The sequence below is a fragment of the Alligator sinensis genome, unplaced genomic scaffold, assembly GCF_000455745.1.
Source record: "Alligator sinensis unplaced genomic scaffold, ASM45574v1 scaffold635_1, whole genome shotgun sequence".
NCBI lineage: Eukaryota > Metazoa > Chordata > Crocodylia > Alligatoridae > Alligator > Alligator sinensis.
In genome coordinates, this window is record NW_005842482.1 from 518,156 (window position 1) to 532,624 (window position 14,469).

General features: G+C 41.7%; 1 protein-coding gene across 1 annotated transcript in view; it reads left to right on the forward strand.

The window, feature by feature from the left end:
* LOC112551503 (protein eyes shut homolog) overlaps positions 1-14,469 on the forward strand; it is a 579,454-nt gene that overhangs the window by 513 nt on the left and 564,472 nt on the right. The window contains 1 exon segment of the mRNA XM_025212766.1: positions 3,240-3,390. Within this exon segment, the coding sequence (XP_025068551.1) occupies positions 3,240-3,390 (151 nt within the window).

Below are 14,469 nucleotides of genomic sequence, written 5' to 3' on the forward strand. Positions count from 1 at the left end.
TATTTTAAAAGCTTGATGAAAAATGTATACATTGCATGTACCATCAGGTGATTGTATCATCAGTGAATGCTAAACAATAACATTTTCAGGTTGTTGTTATAATTTGGTCAGGCCCTACTAGACCAATCAAGCACAATCAAAAGGTTTGTGGCTGACACTGTAACAAGCGTAAGGTGAAAACAGCTTACAGGCTTTTGAATTTCAACAGCTTGGTTTCAGTACATAACAAAAAACTGGAAGAGTTTCAAAATATGTACTTACACATGTATAGATTATTATGAAGACATTTGTAAAGAACAGTAGATGTGCATGCCACCTACAAGTTTTGTACATGTACACACAAGTATGTGTAAGGCTAGGTTTAGTGTTTGCTGGTTAGAACATGGAGAAATAAAAATAGCTTAATAACTTTTGAAAAGAAGTTAGATGGACAATTTTCATTTCTTCAGGGTAGCTCTAGGTGATGGGGATGATGATGATTATTAATGCTAAAGTGGGCTAAAAAAAAAGTTTGAAGTTATATACCACCATGTTTCCTGTTTCATTATCGGGAAAGTGAACTGTAGAAATGATCTGTAGCCTGATCATTTAGGAGCCTCTTTTTAAGAATTATAATCCCAAAAATTTAGGTGCCTGACCCTTAGAAGTATAAGGCACCCTTGATTTGGGCACCTATGAAGAGTGATTCTGGGTTCTGCATCCAGGTTCTCTATTCAGAGAATGGGAAAATGTAGGCATCCTTGCAGGGGAATTTCTAGTGCACTTCTAGGTGACTGGATCCAGCCTGTGGATGCTCCTGCAGTGCTCTAAATGGGGCTGACCCCCACCCATTCCCCTCAGGGCAGCCTATATTTCGCTAGCTCCTGCACCTGCCAGCCTAGGCCCAGACCAGCGTGTGCAACTTCCATCAGGACTGTTCCCAGTATGGCTCCAGCTGGCCAGCTGCTGCTCTGCTTCCTTTGCCTCCAATGGCACCTCCTCCTCCCACTTCTGCCTCCGCTGCACTATGCTGAGCTGCCAGGTGGGAAGCTTCAGCCAGGCAGCCCCGCTGTATGTGAGTGGAGCACAGCAACATGTGGCTGGCTACAGCCACACCAGGAACAGCCCCACCAAAAGCTGCATGATGGCTGGGGCCAGGCAGGAGCTTAGTGTGGGCAGCAGTGTAGTGTGGGCTGCCGCAGAGCGGGCTCAGCCTTATGCAGAGTGCCAAAGATCCCACACACCCCCAAACGGCAGGATGTGGTATGTGCAGGGAGTGATTTGCAGCTCAGCCCAGTCCCCAGCCCTGAGCTGTCATTGCCCTCTGCCCAAGTCCCATGATCCCAGCCTTGCTTGCCCATCGTGGTCCCAAACACTGCTCTCCATCCACCCAAATCCTCATAGGGAGTTTTGGTGAGTTGTTGCATTGCGGGAGGTGGAGGAGGGGAGGGAGGGCAAGGCAGGTAATTGCTCACTCCTGGCCTAGAGCTAAGCAAAGGGAAACATTACAGAGATGTATCTGAACTCCTGAACCTCTCTGGAGTTTAGGTAAAACCTCGGGTTGCACATAAAGTGCTTTCATTTACTTGGGATCCAGAGCAACTCTTTCTTCTTCTAAAGACAGAGCTTTACCTGAGCATGGTGGTGATCCGGACACCATTCTGATTCTGCTTAAATATTCAAGAACACAACAGCTATGCAATTACCTACAAGGGCCCCGGGGAGGAAGTGGAGGGTGTGTAAAACATTTAATACAATTTTACAAAGTGACATCCTGCTCCTGATTCTAGTCTTGCTGGTTTACGCAAAACAAACCAAAAATGGAAAAGATCTTGGTCTGTTAAACTTTTTCAAACGTAAAACTTTATTTTGTTAATCTTTTAATTTCTAAATGACCTCAACATAGGTGGATAACATGTTTTTGCTTTGAAAATGTTTAAAATGTAGTTAAGTTTGCTTTAAATGCAATAACCGCATGCTGGTGTGATTAAAGATTTCATGGAAGTAGTAGAAGCACAATTATATACAGATTAAACAGCCACCATTGTCCATAAACATGCCTAATTTAGATCTGCTATTGCTCCAGTTGAAATAATTGGCAAAACTAAGGACTTTGTCAAAAAAATCAATTTTGTGTGTGCCTGTATATGTCTGTGGTGGCAAACAGAAAGAAGATAAAAAAGCCTGATTTCATAAGCTATGTATAACTAATCAAGATGTCTGCAGCCAGTTCTGTGTTACCCAAGATTAACTGAATTCATGCATTATTTACTTACTGCATCCTGGCCAAATTGTATAGATAGTTTCTGCTTTTATGGTTTTGTTTGTTTGCTGCATACCTTCTTTACATGGATTTTCTGTCACAGTTGTAGGGCAAAGACCCTTGAATCTTATTAATCAGACAGCTGGCCAAACTTTTGTGTTTTGAGCTTGATATCAGACAAAATTTTGCCTTCCTGCTGTGCAGAGAAAATGCTGGGAAAGAATGAAATCCCAAACACAGACTGCTTCCTGATTTTGATATTTCTACACTGTGCTTCTTTTCATGAAGGTAGACTGTCTATTTGCTGCCAGTTTGTAAAAGTAATATGAAATAGAGTTGTTTTATTAAGAAAAGAAGAAAAGCCAAATTGTTTTCCTTTCACCTAATACTTACATTCAACAATTTATTCATGCCTATGCCTTCTATCTAAACTGAAGTAAGGACTAAGTTCTGTGTTAACTTCCATCCTGTGGAAAATTATTACTCGTGTGTGTGTGGCAATTGCAGAATCAACTTGGGAGCTTTTATGTAATTGTATATAAATAAAAATTACAGGATTAGAAATACCTTCTTTTAAAATTACTTGCTTCAAATCAATTTCTTGGTCAAGAAAATCATTATTTAAAACATGGTAAATTATGAGATAATCCCCTCTCCAAAGTAAATATTTTGCTTGGTCCTACTGTTAAAAAATATTTATTTTTTATCTAGTAATTTCAATAGGTTTGTTTGATTTAGTTACTCGATTTGGCAATTATAATATTCCATTTTACAATATGACTTCATTTTTATGGAGTTCAAATGCCAAACACATGCCAATTTACAGCTTGTTAAACAAGCCACTTCTTTTATGTTTATAGGCTTTAATATAAAGTGAGCTATTTACTTGATTTTTCATTCTTCATTGGTTTGGTAACAGCCTAATTAATTTGTCAGACAGGCAGTAATGCAAAGTATCGTATGGTAGTAAAATGTTGCTATTTCTAAATTAATGCAGACAAGATGTGGTACCGTGTGAAGCAGAAGTGTCTGTCCTGGGGATATCTGCAAGGGCGAGCATGCACAGCAATCTCTGGTCCCATCCAGTTTGGAGTGAAACAGGACCCATATTTTTAGGTGGTTTGCCTTATCACTATGTAACCAAACAGGTATGTATATTTTTAAGAGTACTGTACCATATTGTCTTGTGTGGAGTAAATACGTGCATAGAATAAATGTTGTATTTCTATTTGTAATTATGATAGACTGTTTACAACAGAATGCTGATGACCCATTCTGTCATAAATTGGCAATATTCTTGAAATCTAAGAAGTTATTGTTAGGAAGTATAGATTTAGGGTTGAGAAACATTCATACAAATATGGCACAAAAAACAGAAACCCCAAACAACCACTCATGTGCTTATATTATTATTATCAGCTAGGGGTGCACAATAGAGATTTTGGGAGTCGATAGTGATATCCATTTTTTTAAGGAGGCATATTAGCTGATACCAATCCTATTTCTGATATACAGCTCAGCAGTTTGAAGAGCAGTGTCCTACTGGTAAGTCTGTTGTGGTGGAAGGGGAGGGGGAAAGGAAGGGGCGTGGGGGAGGGGTGCAGATCAAGGCCCCTGTGGTTAGGGAGGGAGTGGGGCTGGGGCTGGGGCAGGCGCTGCCCAGCCAGGGTGAGGCAGGGCACAGGATAGAGCTGCAGCTTGTCCAGGGGGCATGAGGATGGGTGGTGGGCAGACAACTCCCACTGTTGTCTGCACCCTGGGAAGGCATGGGAGGTATGTGCCCCTGGGTCTGTGTGCAGGGCAAGGTGGGCTGTGGCCGGGGCTGCACCATTCTCTTCCTATCTGGGTCTGGGCCAGGCTGCGCTTGGGGCAGGCAGCAGCAGCACTAAGAGAGAGGGTATGGGGGAGATACAGCCACCCCAAAATTCACTGCAGCCTCCCCAACTCCCACTCCCAATGCCACTGCCTGAGTGCAGCCTGGCCCAAGTCCCACCAGGAAGAGCCTGATGCAGCCCTGGCCCCAGCCTACAGTGGCAGCCCTCCCTGCCCTGTGCAGATCTGGGGGCATATGGCCCCCATGCCTTCCCAGGGTGCATGCAGTGGTGGAAACTGTCCCCCTCCCTGCACCCCCGGACAAGCTGTGGCTCCATCTTGTGCCCCACCCCACCCCAACCCAGCTGTGCAGAACCTGCTCCAGCCCTAGCCCCACTCCCTCCCTTACTGCAGGAGCCTTGATTTGCCCCCCCCCCCAACTCTTTCTTCCCCCTTCCTCTTCCACCACAACAGATTTACCAGGTGGATGCAGCTCTCTAAGCTGCTGGGCTGTGCTCCTCACTACCTACATGGCTGAGCACATGCATGGGGAATTTTTCAGCAACATTATTGGCCATACCAGGCAAAAAAATCAGTTTCCAATACAGTCAATTTTCTTTATATCAGTGCTGCTCTGATATTAGACCAATGTATCACTGCACCTCTATTAACAGTTTCTGACTTAAGAATGTATATTTCTCTTGAAGTGGAAAATTGTTTTCCAGTGATTTTATTTTCTAAATGAAATTACAAAATGTTCATCAAATGTTGTTTATCTTCATTTGGAGCAAAAGACCATTATGGCTGCACTTATTTAACTTCCTCTTTATCCAAATGTTGTTCATTCAAACTGATCACTCATTCTACTTGGTTGTTGATTACATCTTGATTACATATCAAATTGTATTTAAAATAGCAATACATCTTTAATAGATATTTTGTAGCAATAAATAATTAACAAACTTTTTTTAAAAAATTGAAATTAATAAAAAAAAACAAAAACCCACACACAGGCATTTCACATGCCCCAAAGAATGTAGAGTGGGAAACTAAACAATCTGAGTCTATTTAGTTTATCTAGAAAAGGTTAGTTACAAAGTAACTTGTTCATATTTTATATTCAAGTGCCTATAGACAAGGGAGACTTACATGATTACAGGACCCTTTAATGTATGTGAAAAAGGCATAATGAGATGCTACAACCAGAATGCAAGCCAAGATATATTTCGATTAGAAATAAGGCACTTTCAGTAAGGGTACTTGGTCAGTTTGCCTAGGATGGACATGGTGGAATATCCATTTATTTGCATTCTTCAAATGAAGATTAACTATGTTTCTTAAGAAGTGTTTGAGCTCATTATGGCTTGATGATGGAATTTGTGAGGGAAATTGTATAACCTGTTTTATGCAGGAGATCCAGTTAGCATACCATAATGACCTTAATCTATTATTCTATTAATTTCTGGGAACATCATTTGTAAAGCCAGATTTTTCTGGTAACAGGATGCAGTATAACTCCTGGAAGAGCTACTGGTAGCAATCGATTCTTAGATTCCAAGGGCCCAGTGATGTTTCATTAGTTAGGTGCCTTGGTGGAATTTTTCTTCATGTCTCCAAGTGACAGCTTTCTAGCCATATAAATGGATTTTTGGCACGTGCAAATAGTGATTCTGCTTCCCTTTCAGTGTGGATGCATAGACTAGGCATGTTCAGTAGGCTTTAAACTGGTTAGGCAGATGTATAGCTATATATATGTGCCCACCTTGAGCACCTACATCAAAAAAAAATTGCTGCCCAGAAACTGTAACTAACCACTATAGACCTGGTTAGCAGTGTTCATTTGAAATTAGGAAGAAGGAAGAACAAGGTGGCTTCTTAGGCTGCCTATAGATGTGCTTGTTCTCATTCTAATTAGAATAGAGTCTGGTCTGAATCATTCTAATTAAAACTCTCAAGCACTACCTTAATACATCACATGTATTAAGCCCTTCCACGTTTTAAAAAGTCTACAGGGCTGCTTTAACTAAGGCTTGTCAAGTAAGCTTTAGTTAAAGTGTCGCCTGTAGCCTTTTTAAAATGTGGGGTCTTAATACATGTGACAGTGAGCCACTTTAGAGGGACTGTTGGGGAAACTCTCTAATAAAAATGCCCCCCACCCCCAAGCATGTATATAGGCACCCTTAGAGACTACCTGGTCAGAGAGGCACAAGCTTGTGTAGGTGACAGCCTACTTCATCTGATGCTAAGCACTGATAAATGAGGGCAGCTTTCCTATGTTTTAGCCTGAATATTTGAGTGCTTATGAAATTCATCCAAGATGGAAGAGACCTGGTGTGGCAAAGTGGGGCTCCCCGCCTAGCCACAGTGCTAGGTTCCCCACTTGCCTTTGGGCATGCCACCCACCTGACTTTCCTGCCACAGCTTGTTCTTAATTAATTAACTATCTTAATTAAGGTGGGAGGCTGCCCATTTTATGCCCTAATGCCAAAGGGCGCTATCTGTGGCTCCATACCTCCCCTACACCGTAGCCCATGCCTCGCAGATGGCATCTAGATGTTACCATGCTCCCGGCTTACCACCAGAGCAAGCTTAGGCCATGCTGTCAGGCCTCAGTCTCACGCACATTCATACCACTCACCTCTCACTCAGGCCTCACACACTCCACCCTCTCTCACAGGGTCTCTTTCATCCATCAGCAACTTATTCTGCCTTACTCCCTCTTGCAGCGGGCCCCTTAGGCCATAGGCTTAGCTAGTCCATTCCTTGGATGGCAGACGTACCATCTTTTGGGTCTCTCCTGTGACCCTTACTGGGATAGTGGCCAGCCAATTACCTGACCAGGTCTAAGCTTACTCTGACCCCTTCCGGGGGCAATTCTATGCGTATATAAAACATACTGGGCCCTCAGCCCTCTGGTTCTTCTCCCCCTTTACTAGGGCTCCTCATCTCTGCCCCCTCACTGGGGCTCCACATGACCCCCTTCACTCGGGGCTTGATTCTTCTCCCCCACACAGGGGTACTTCATCTCCACCACCTTTCTGGGGCTACCCCTCACTCAGGTCCTCATTTCCACCCCTCACTGGGGCTCTACACCACCCCCTCACTTAGGGCCATGGGACTTCACTCCCCAGTGGGCTCAGGTGACCGTAGCTGTGCCTGGCCCCACACTCTCCCTCCTTGGGGTCTAGAACCCTCAGGACTCAGGTGGCCACAGCCATGCCTGATACCCACTACCTCCGATGTTACACAAACCCACCCAAAGGTGAGGGCTAGCGTTAAGGCACCCCACCTGCCTTTCACCAGGGTGATAACTTGCCTGGCATTTCCTGGGGACTCCCACACCACTGAGAGTCCCACCAGACCACCCACTTCCAGCAAGGTGCAGTTTTATGTCATGCCCAGGACCAGGAGCCTCCAGACCATCCCCTACAGCTCCTCCCTTATCTCCAGGATGATACATAGAGCCTCCCAGCCAGGCAATGTTACTGCCTTCCAAGCCAGCAGGGAACTGAGCTGTTTATATAGGCAGCCAGGGATCTAAAATGGCTGTCTCAATCAAGCACCTGCTGGCTGCTTGGCTGTGGTCTTAAAGTGGAAGGCGCCAACAATGCCCTGCCACACACCTTCCCCCTTTAAAAGGGTACATGGGGGATGTTCCCCCTGCTGCTCCTCCAAGCAGGCTCTGCTCAGAACCTGTGAGAACCCTAAAGTGGCAAGCACGCCAAAGGTGCTCTGCCACACACCTTGCCCCTCAGAATGAGATCGGGGGAGGAGGAGGGGTTCACCTGGCTGCCTTCTATGCTGGCCTACTGCAGCCCCTGCTACTTGATGAGCACTCCAAAGGTGCTCCACCCCACCTGGGTTCTAGTACCTTTTCCCAGAATAGGTTTGAATCTGTACCTGACTTCTTAGCATAGTGTTCTAGCTGCCATGTCACAGGTTAAGCATTATCTAGCTAGTCCCTTCTCCAGGATGTTTTTTGAGAGATACGAAATGAAAAAAATAAAATGTAGAATAGCTTGTTGAAATGGCCACTTGCCTGGAAAGTTGCAGGCTCTGGAGCTTTGCTTTCAGTAGAGAGCCTGCTTCCCACTCCACTGCTCTCTGTGATTTTATTTAGTAACCATGAAATGCAATGGGTTGTGGTTCAACTTCAAAAGGAATACTGGAGAAGGGTCTAGTTAATGCCTAACCTGGGTCTCCTACTTCCTGGGTGAGTACCCTAATCATTCAGCAACTGGGGCCAAAATTTGGGAAGGCAATTGCCCTGCTTTTTCCTGGGTGGATGCACGTATGTGCCCATCCAGTGCATAGTCAATTGGACATGTTTAGCCTACTCACACATACTTATCCAGCCACAGTACAGGAGTAGGGTCAAAAACACTCACAACACAGCTAGAAAACTGCCATTTAGGAGAATGAAAGGAAATAAAACTCTGTTATTTGCGTCCTTAGGTATCTTAGGTATCTGTTCTACCCTGCCCAAGTCCCTGAAAAAAATATTTACATGTAATGTAAATGCATCGTCATCTTAGCCTAAAAAACTACTAACATAAAGACTTGAGCATGGAGGAATAATCTCACTTTAAGGTGCTGAAATCCACTTAGGCATTTTGTAGATGGACTAGGATCTGGTGCCTAGGCTGTAGGCTAAGTACAGACAGTCAAAAAGCCCAAGGCTGAACCAATTAAATATTGACAGGTTAGTCTAAGCTGCAAAGATTGAAGTGATAAACAAATGAATAGACATTCACATTTGATTCCATAAAGGCATCCACATGTCTGCAGTGGCCCAGGCAAGATGCTGATGGGGGCGGGGGACAGGGACAGGGACAGGGGCTAGAACTAGAGCACTCCCTGCTGCTTGGCTGGAACAGATAGCTTGGGCCACATCTAGCCCACCTACCCTGAAAAGGGGCGGTTTATGTTGGAGGTGCAAAGCATCCTGGGATGCTAGGGGACTGTGAGTTAACTTGAATATGGAAGGGATCCAGGACAGAAGTTCAATAAACCAATTTAACCTAAAGCAGTTAAGTCTGATACTACATCCATCCAGGTTTATCTTAAACCAGTTTTGGCCTTTTTGAAAGTGGTTTAGGTGCATTGCACTTCTGTTATGTTACAGATTTGATCTGGTTTTCGATCACATACTTGATTTATTGTAATTTCTGTCCCTATTCTAAGAGTTCTAAAGAAACTCATTATTGGATAAAGTAAAATATTTTAATATATAAGGATAGAAGCAGAACTATTTAGAAAAAGTAATCAAGGACTTTTTTCAGTCTTTTAGCTTTTCAACTTTTAAGCCAAACAATTAATGCACTTTAAAATTCTTATACCCCATGGACATTTTGTGTCCTTTTTGTGACAGTGAGAGTTAGAAAAACCCTTTTGTTTGTTTGGCCTTAAATAGAAATTAACTACTGAATCAAGACTTTTTTAAAAGAAATAATGTCATACTAATACAAAAGAAATTCAGGCAGGCAGGGTTCCTAGTCAAGGGCATGCATTCAGCATTGTTTGTACTGCAAACCTTGAAATATATTTTGGTGTTGGAGTTAATGCACTAACACATCTATTTTGTGTTACTCACTCATACCTGAAAGTACATTGCAGTTTACAATAGTTACTCTTCTAGTACCTATATTTATTTTACCAACTACTGAAAAATACAGTTTTTACTTGTTAACTGATTAGGAGTGTCTATGATGGCACAACCTCCCTTTTATATAAAACTGCAATGTGTCATTGGTTTGTGTGTGTATGTTGTCCTTTGTGGGTGAAGATGACCACATCCAGCAGGGGGAAGAAGAGAGAAAAGAAATGGGAAAGAAAATGAAGATAATGTGGAACGTGATTAGCAGAAGGGCAAAAGATTATATAGAGAAGGAGAACTGGTGAATTGGGTGCAGATGAATATTTTAGATGATTTAATTATTTCATCCTTTTTCATTTTATAGGTGTCTCTTATGGGTTATATGCCTAACAATTTTAAAATTAAGATATGGGTGAAAGGGGGAAACAATATAAGATGCAGGGGTGGATAGCACACTTGATAGGAAAAGAAAGAGTTGGGACCTTTTGATTTAGTATGGATGCAGTCCTATTTTTGTGATTATTTTTCACAAGCTGGCAAAAGTTTAATTGCTATTGCACTATAATATTTTATTGTTATGCTGGTACAGGAAAATATAGCAATCAGAAAAAAATAGCAAAACAGGGAAGTTATAAATAAACAGTGTACTCTCTAGGGGTCTAATCCTGCAGTCCTTACTCAAAAAACTGTCCTTTAATTTCAAGGGAAATTTTTGTTGAGCTACGATAGCATACTTTGTATACTGTAGTGAAAGATGTAAGGTACATGTTAGATTTGTTGTGCCTTATAAAAAGGTAAACAATTTCTGTCTTAACCCTGTATTAATGTTTTTAAGCTGTTCTGAGACACAAAACCACCTAGGAATACAAACAAAACTATACACAAAAAAATGTTATTTCAAATAATAAATGTTTTAAAATGTAGTCTGAAATATGAAGATACATTTCAGGGTAATTGCTTCAAAGCTAACTTTAGTATCATTAATTGTTTACAATATTGCGTTCCACTGCAGAGAATGTAAGATCAGTACACTTGAAAGGAAATTAAAGGTTGTTGTCAAATACTTACACTAATAGCTGATTGCATTAATAGTGTTATTTCTGCTACTATAATTGTTTCAGTAATTTATATTTCTGGGTTTAATATTATTATAACACTGAAGATGTCAAATGTCAATATCACTTCATATTCCTTCCATGCATAAAATTATGTTATGAATCTTTGTAAGCCCTAAAGATATAAGCTTTCATAAGAAAGGGAAACTTAAGTGCTAGAAGATCATTAAAAAGTGAAAGGGGAAGTATGCAAATACGTAGGTAGTTGTTGCCATATCCATTTTACAAATGGTGAAACAGAATTTAAGCATCTCTGGTCTCAGAGAGTGTGTCTACACATGATGCTAAAGCAGCCAAAAATATTACATATGTTGTGTAGGCATCCAAGCACACCTAGTAGACCAGGTACCTTCAGGGACTTGAACATCTTCCCAGCTTCAAAGTGGATCACAGTACAGCTTAGGTGGGATTTAGAGGTCAAAGTGATCAAACCAGATAGCTTCTGAGAATGACCTAAAGTCCAAATGCAGTTGCATAAGGAAATTGGCATAAATCATACCCACTTGCCCAGTACTAAAGAAAGTTCAGGTGTGACACCTAATATTAGAAATGAAATATGTCTGGTTCTTAATACCTTGGTTAGACCACTACTTTGTCATTTTATATAGTTGTTTGAGCCACATCCAAATAAGCCTTGTAGGAGCCCTCCAATTAGCTGTCACATCTTAGGCTCCTTGTCCCAGGAGACTGATACAAAAAAAAAAAAGTTAGGCACCTAGAATCCATATATGATAACCAGAGAGAGCTGTGTGCCTCCATGGCTACCAAAGCAGCCAGGTGCTAAGCAGGCAGACACCTACAGTTAGTCAATAGTGGGTAATCTCTAAATTGCAGCTCTTCCTACATGCTAAGGCATCTGACTCAGGCCTCGGCACTGTCATCATCTTAGAATAAAGTGTACAAAGGAGTGATTTCTCCGTCATTTATCATGGGGGTAGAGAAGCTTTTCTGTCTACCGGTCATAATGATTCATCTTGGGTCAGATGTGGGCAGATGGGTGCTAGGACTTGGCCACTTGTCTCTACAGTGGCATGAAAAGAGTGATCATAGATAAAGCCCTCCCCTGCTGAATGCTGCCGTAAGGAAAACAAGGAGGAGAAAGTGTGATTCTGTAGTTCATGGAGGAGGAGAAGGGGAGAGTTCTAGGTTCTAGTCGCCATGCCAGGGTTCTTTTCCTTCTTTCCCCTCTCTCTCACTAATGTCAGTAAATTGCAGAAATAACTCTGGCTCCATAATCCTCTTTTTCCCATTCCTAACTAGAAAGGCAGCATGGGAGCTGGAATCCATTTAGCCTTCATTCAACCTGGATTATAATATGGGGAGTTCCTAGTAGTGTCACAGGTTTTCTCCCATTCTCGTCTCTGAGGAGCTGATGATGTTCTTAGATAAATGAAGTATATGCAGTATTGTCCAGACTACGCTTCTACTACAGAGCAGATACTTGCCCTTAAACAGTAATGTCCTTAAACAGTGGCAAGTTTGGCTGTACCTTGATGGCATATTGCCTGCATTCTAATACTGGATGTTAGTTGGAAAGATGTCTGTTAGGATCTGTAATCATGCAAGTTTTACTGGGTCCTATCTGTCTGTGTAGCAGTAAGCCCTTCCCAACCTCATAGGCCAACTCAGGTTTTCAGGCTGCCTCTGCTACCTGTGCTGTCTGATTAGCAGCACATCCCTTAAATACACCTGAGGTGACTAAACATAAGCTGCTCAACTCTCACATTCCTGCATTGCCTCTGTGTTCTGAACTTTGACTTCTGACTTCAGAGTCTTGACTTGTTCCTCACCTCTGATTCCCAGCTGGGACCAACTGCTTTAGATCATAGCCCTGACTACTGGGCTGGATCACCTTGGTCCTGGTAAGATTAGTTGGTTGTGTAATGTATATGATATGATCAAGTTGCATGTTCATTTTTCTGGTGTTGGCAGAGTTTTTACCAAACTGTAGCACAGTATTTTGTCAAATGACTACCAAAGGGTATGGAGACCTCCAAACTGTTTGTCTGTGCATTGGGTTTCCAGGTGATCCCTGTTGGAATAGTCTGAAGACAGTTTTGCTTCTGATCTTCTGAGCTACTATATTGAAGTTATGTATATATGAGTGTGTGATCCAGGGTGACCTCTGGAGATGGTATTTATTAGGTTATAGGTGAATAGTAAATAAGACTTGTGCCAGAACATAGCCTTAGGGGAATCCATTCTTTCAAAATCCTTATGTCTTTGTTTTGTGGCCAGAGCCACCTCAAATGAGTCACCATGCATCCCATCTTGAATCTGGTATAGCAGACAGTTGTGCTAGACAGCAATCTAGATTTTGCAAGCTGAGTAAGAAACTCTGGTTTTCTTCTCTTAATTACATGTTTAATGTGAATAGTTAATTCTGTCACCTGGTCACAAGTGTTTTGACTTGGTTGGAAAACTACTCAATCATCATGTAAAAGGTGGGGGGGGGGGGGGGGGGTTCTAACTGGATATAATCCTGTGTAACATTATGCAAGCTAGAATATTTTATACCTTACCTCAGAAGCTACATTGGAAAATGGTTGGTTGCTAAAAAGTAGCCTTTGCCTTGTTTTGCAATCATTATCACCTTAGGTTTTCACCATACTTTGGATATCAAATTCTCCTACATGACACTGGACATAAATATGGATGGCCAGTGTGTTGACTTTTCTTTTCAGGATGCTGTAGCATTGTACTGTCAAAGCCTTGGACTTCTCACATTGCCCTCAAATCTAGTGCCTTTTCTGTGTTTTTGGGTTGTTTGGTTTTTCTCTTTAGAGCACATTTAGATTTTTTTTGCACAATATTTCCTTATATTTTAATAGTGTTGAGGTGATAATGTTGCTGTGATGATCATAATGTTGAGGTAATGATGTTACTCTCATGGTCAAGGAAATAGCAAGAGACAAGAATTCTTGTGGGTGACATCTTTTATTGGACCAGCTTCATGGTTGACCTCGGCAAGCTTTTGCATATCATTTTTATACCTTTCCTCAGGCCTCTAGGACACAAGCAGACACAGCAGAGTTAAGTAGCAGATGGGGAAAAAAGGTTATGTAAACTCTATATTTAAACAAAAACAAGATATAAGCAAAATTGTCATGTAGCCAAAATGCAGGAGAGATGCAGTAAAAACCTGATAAAGGAGGAACAAGATTGTTCAGGGGGATTGTTATTACCTCTGAAGTGCAGAGGTTAGCAGGTATTGGGCAGATTATAATGGACCATGAATTAATTGTATGTGTTAGGTCCCTGATGGCCTGACTGTAGATCACCACTTTCTTGGTGTTTGATGCGCTGCTGTCACTGGTGGATGTCCATACCTTCCTGGAAGATGTCCATTTTTAAGGTGGTTTCTAGCCAGCATATGCTTTGGAGGTACATTAAAGATTCCTTGGAGATGGTGTTTTTAATATTATAGTCATCTGTATATTCGTAATATTATTATAGTAATCTGTATATTCTTAACGTAGACATGGTAAATAAGGTTTGTGTAGCCATATGGGATAGTTTAGAAGGTAACACACTTACAAAGTATAATTATTTCACTAAACAGTTAGGGGGAGAAATATGCTACTCTACCAAAATAACTGACTTCCATCTCTGTCAGAAAACACTTTAGTGAATTGTCAATGCATTCTATACATCAATGCTTTGATTTAGTAAAATGCCAGCTTCTAAAGATTTATTTCTAAATG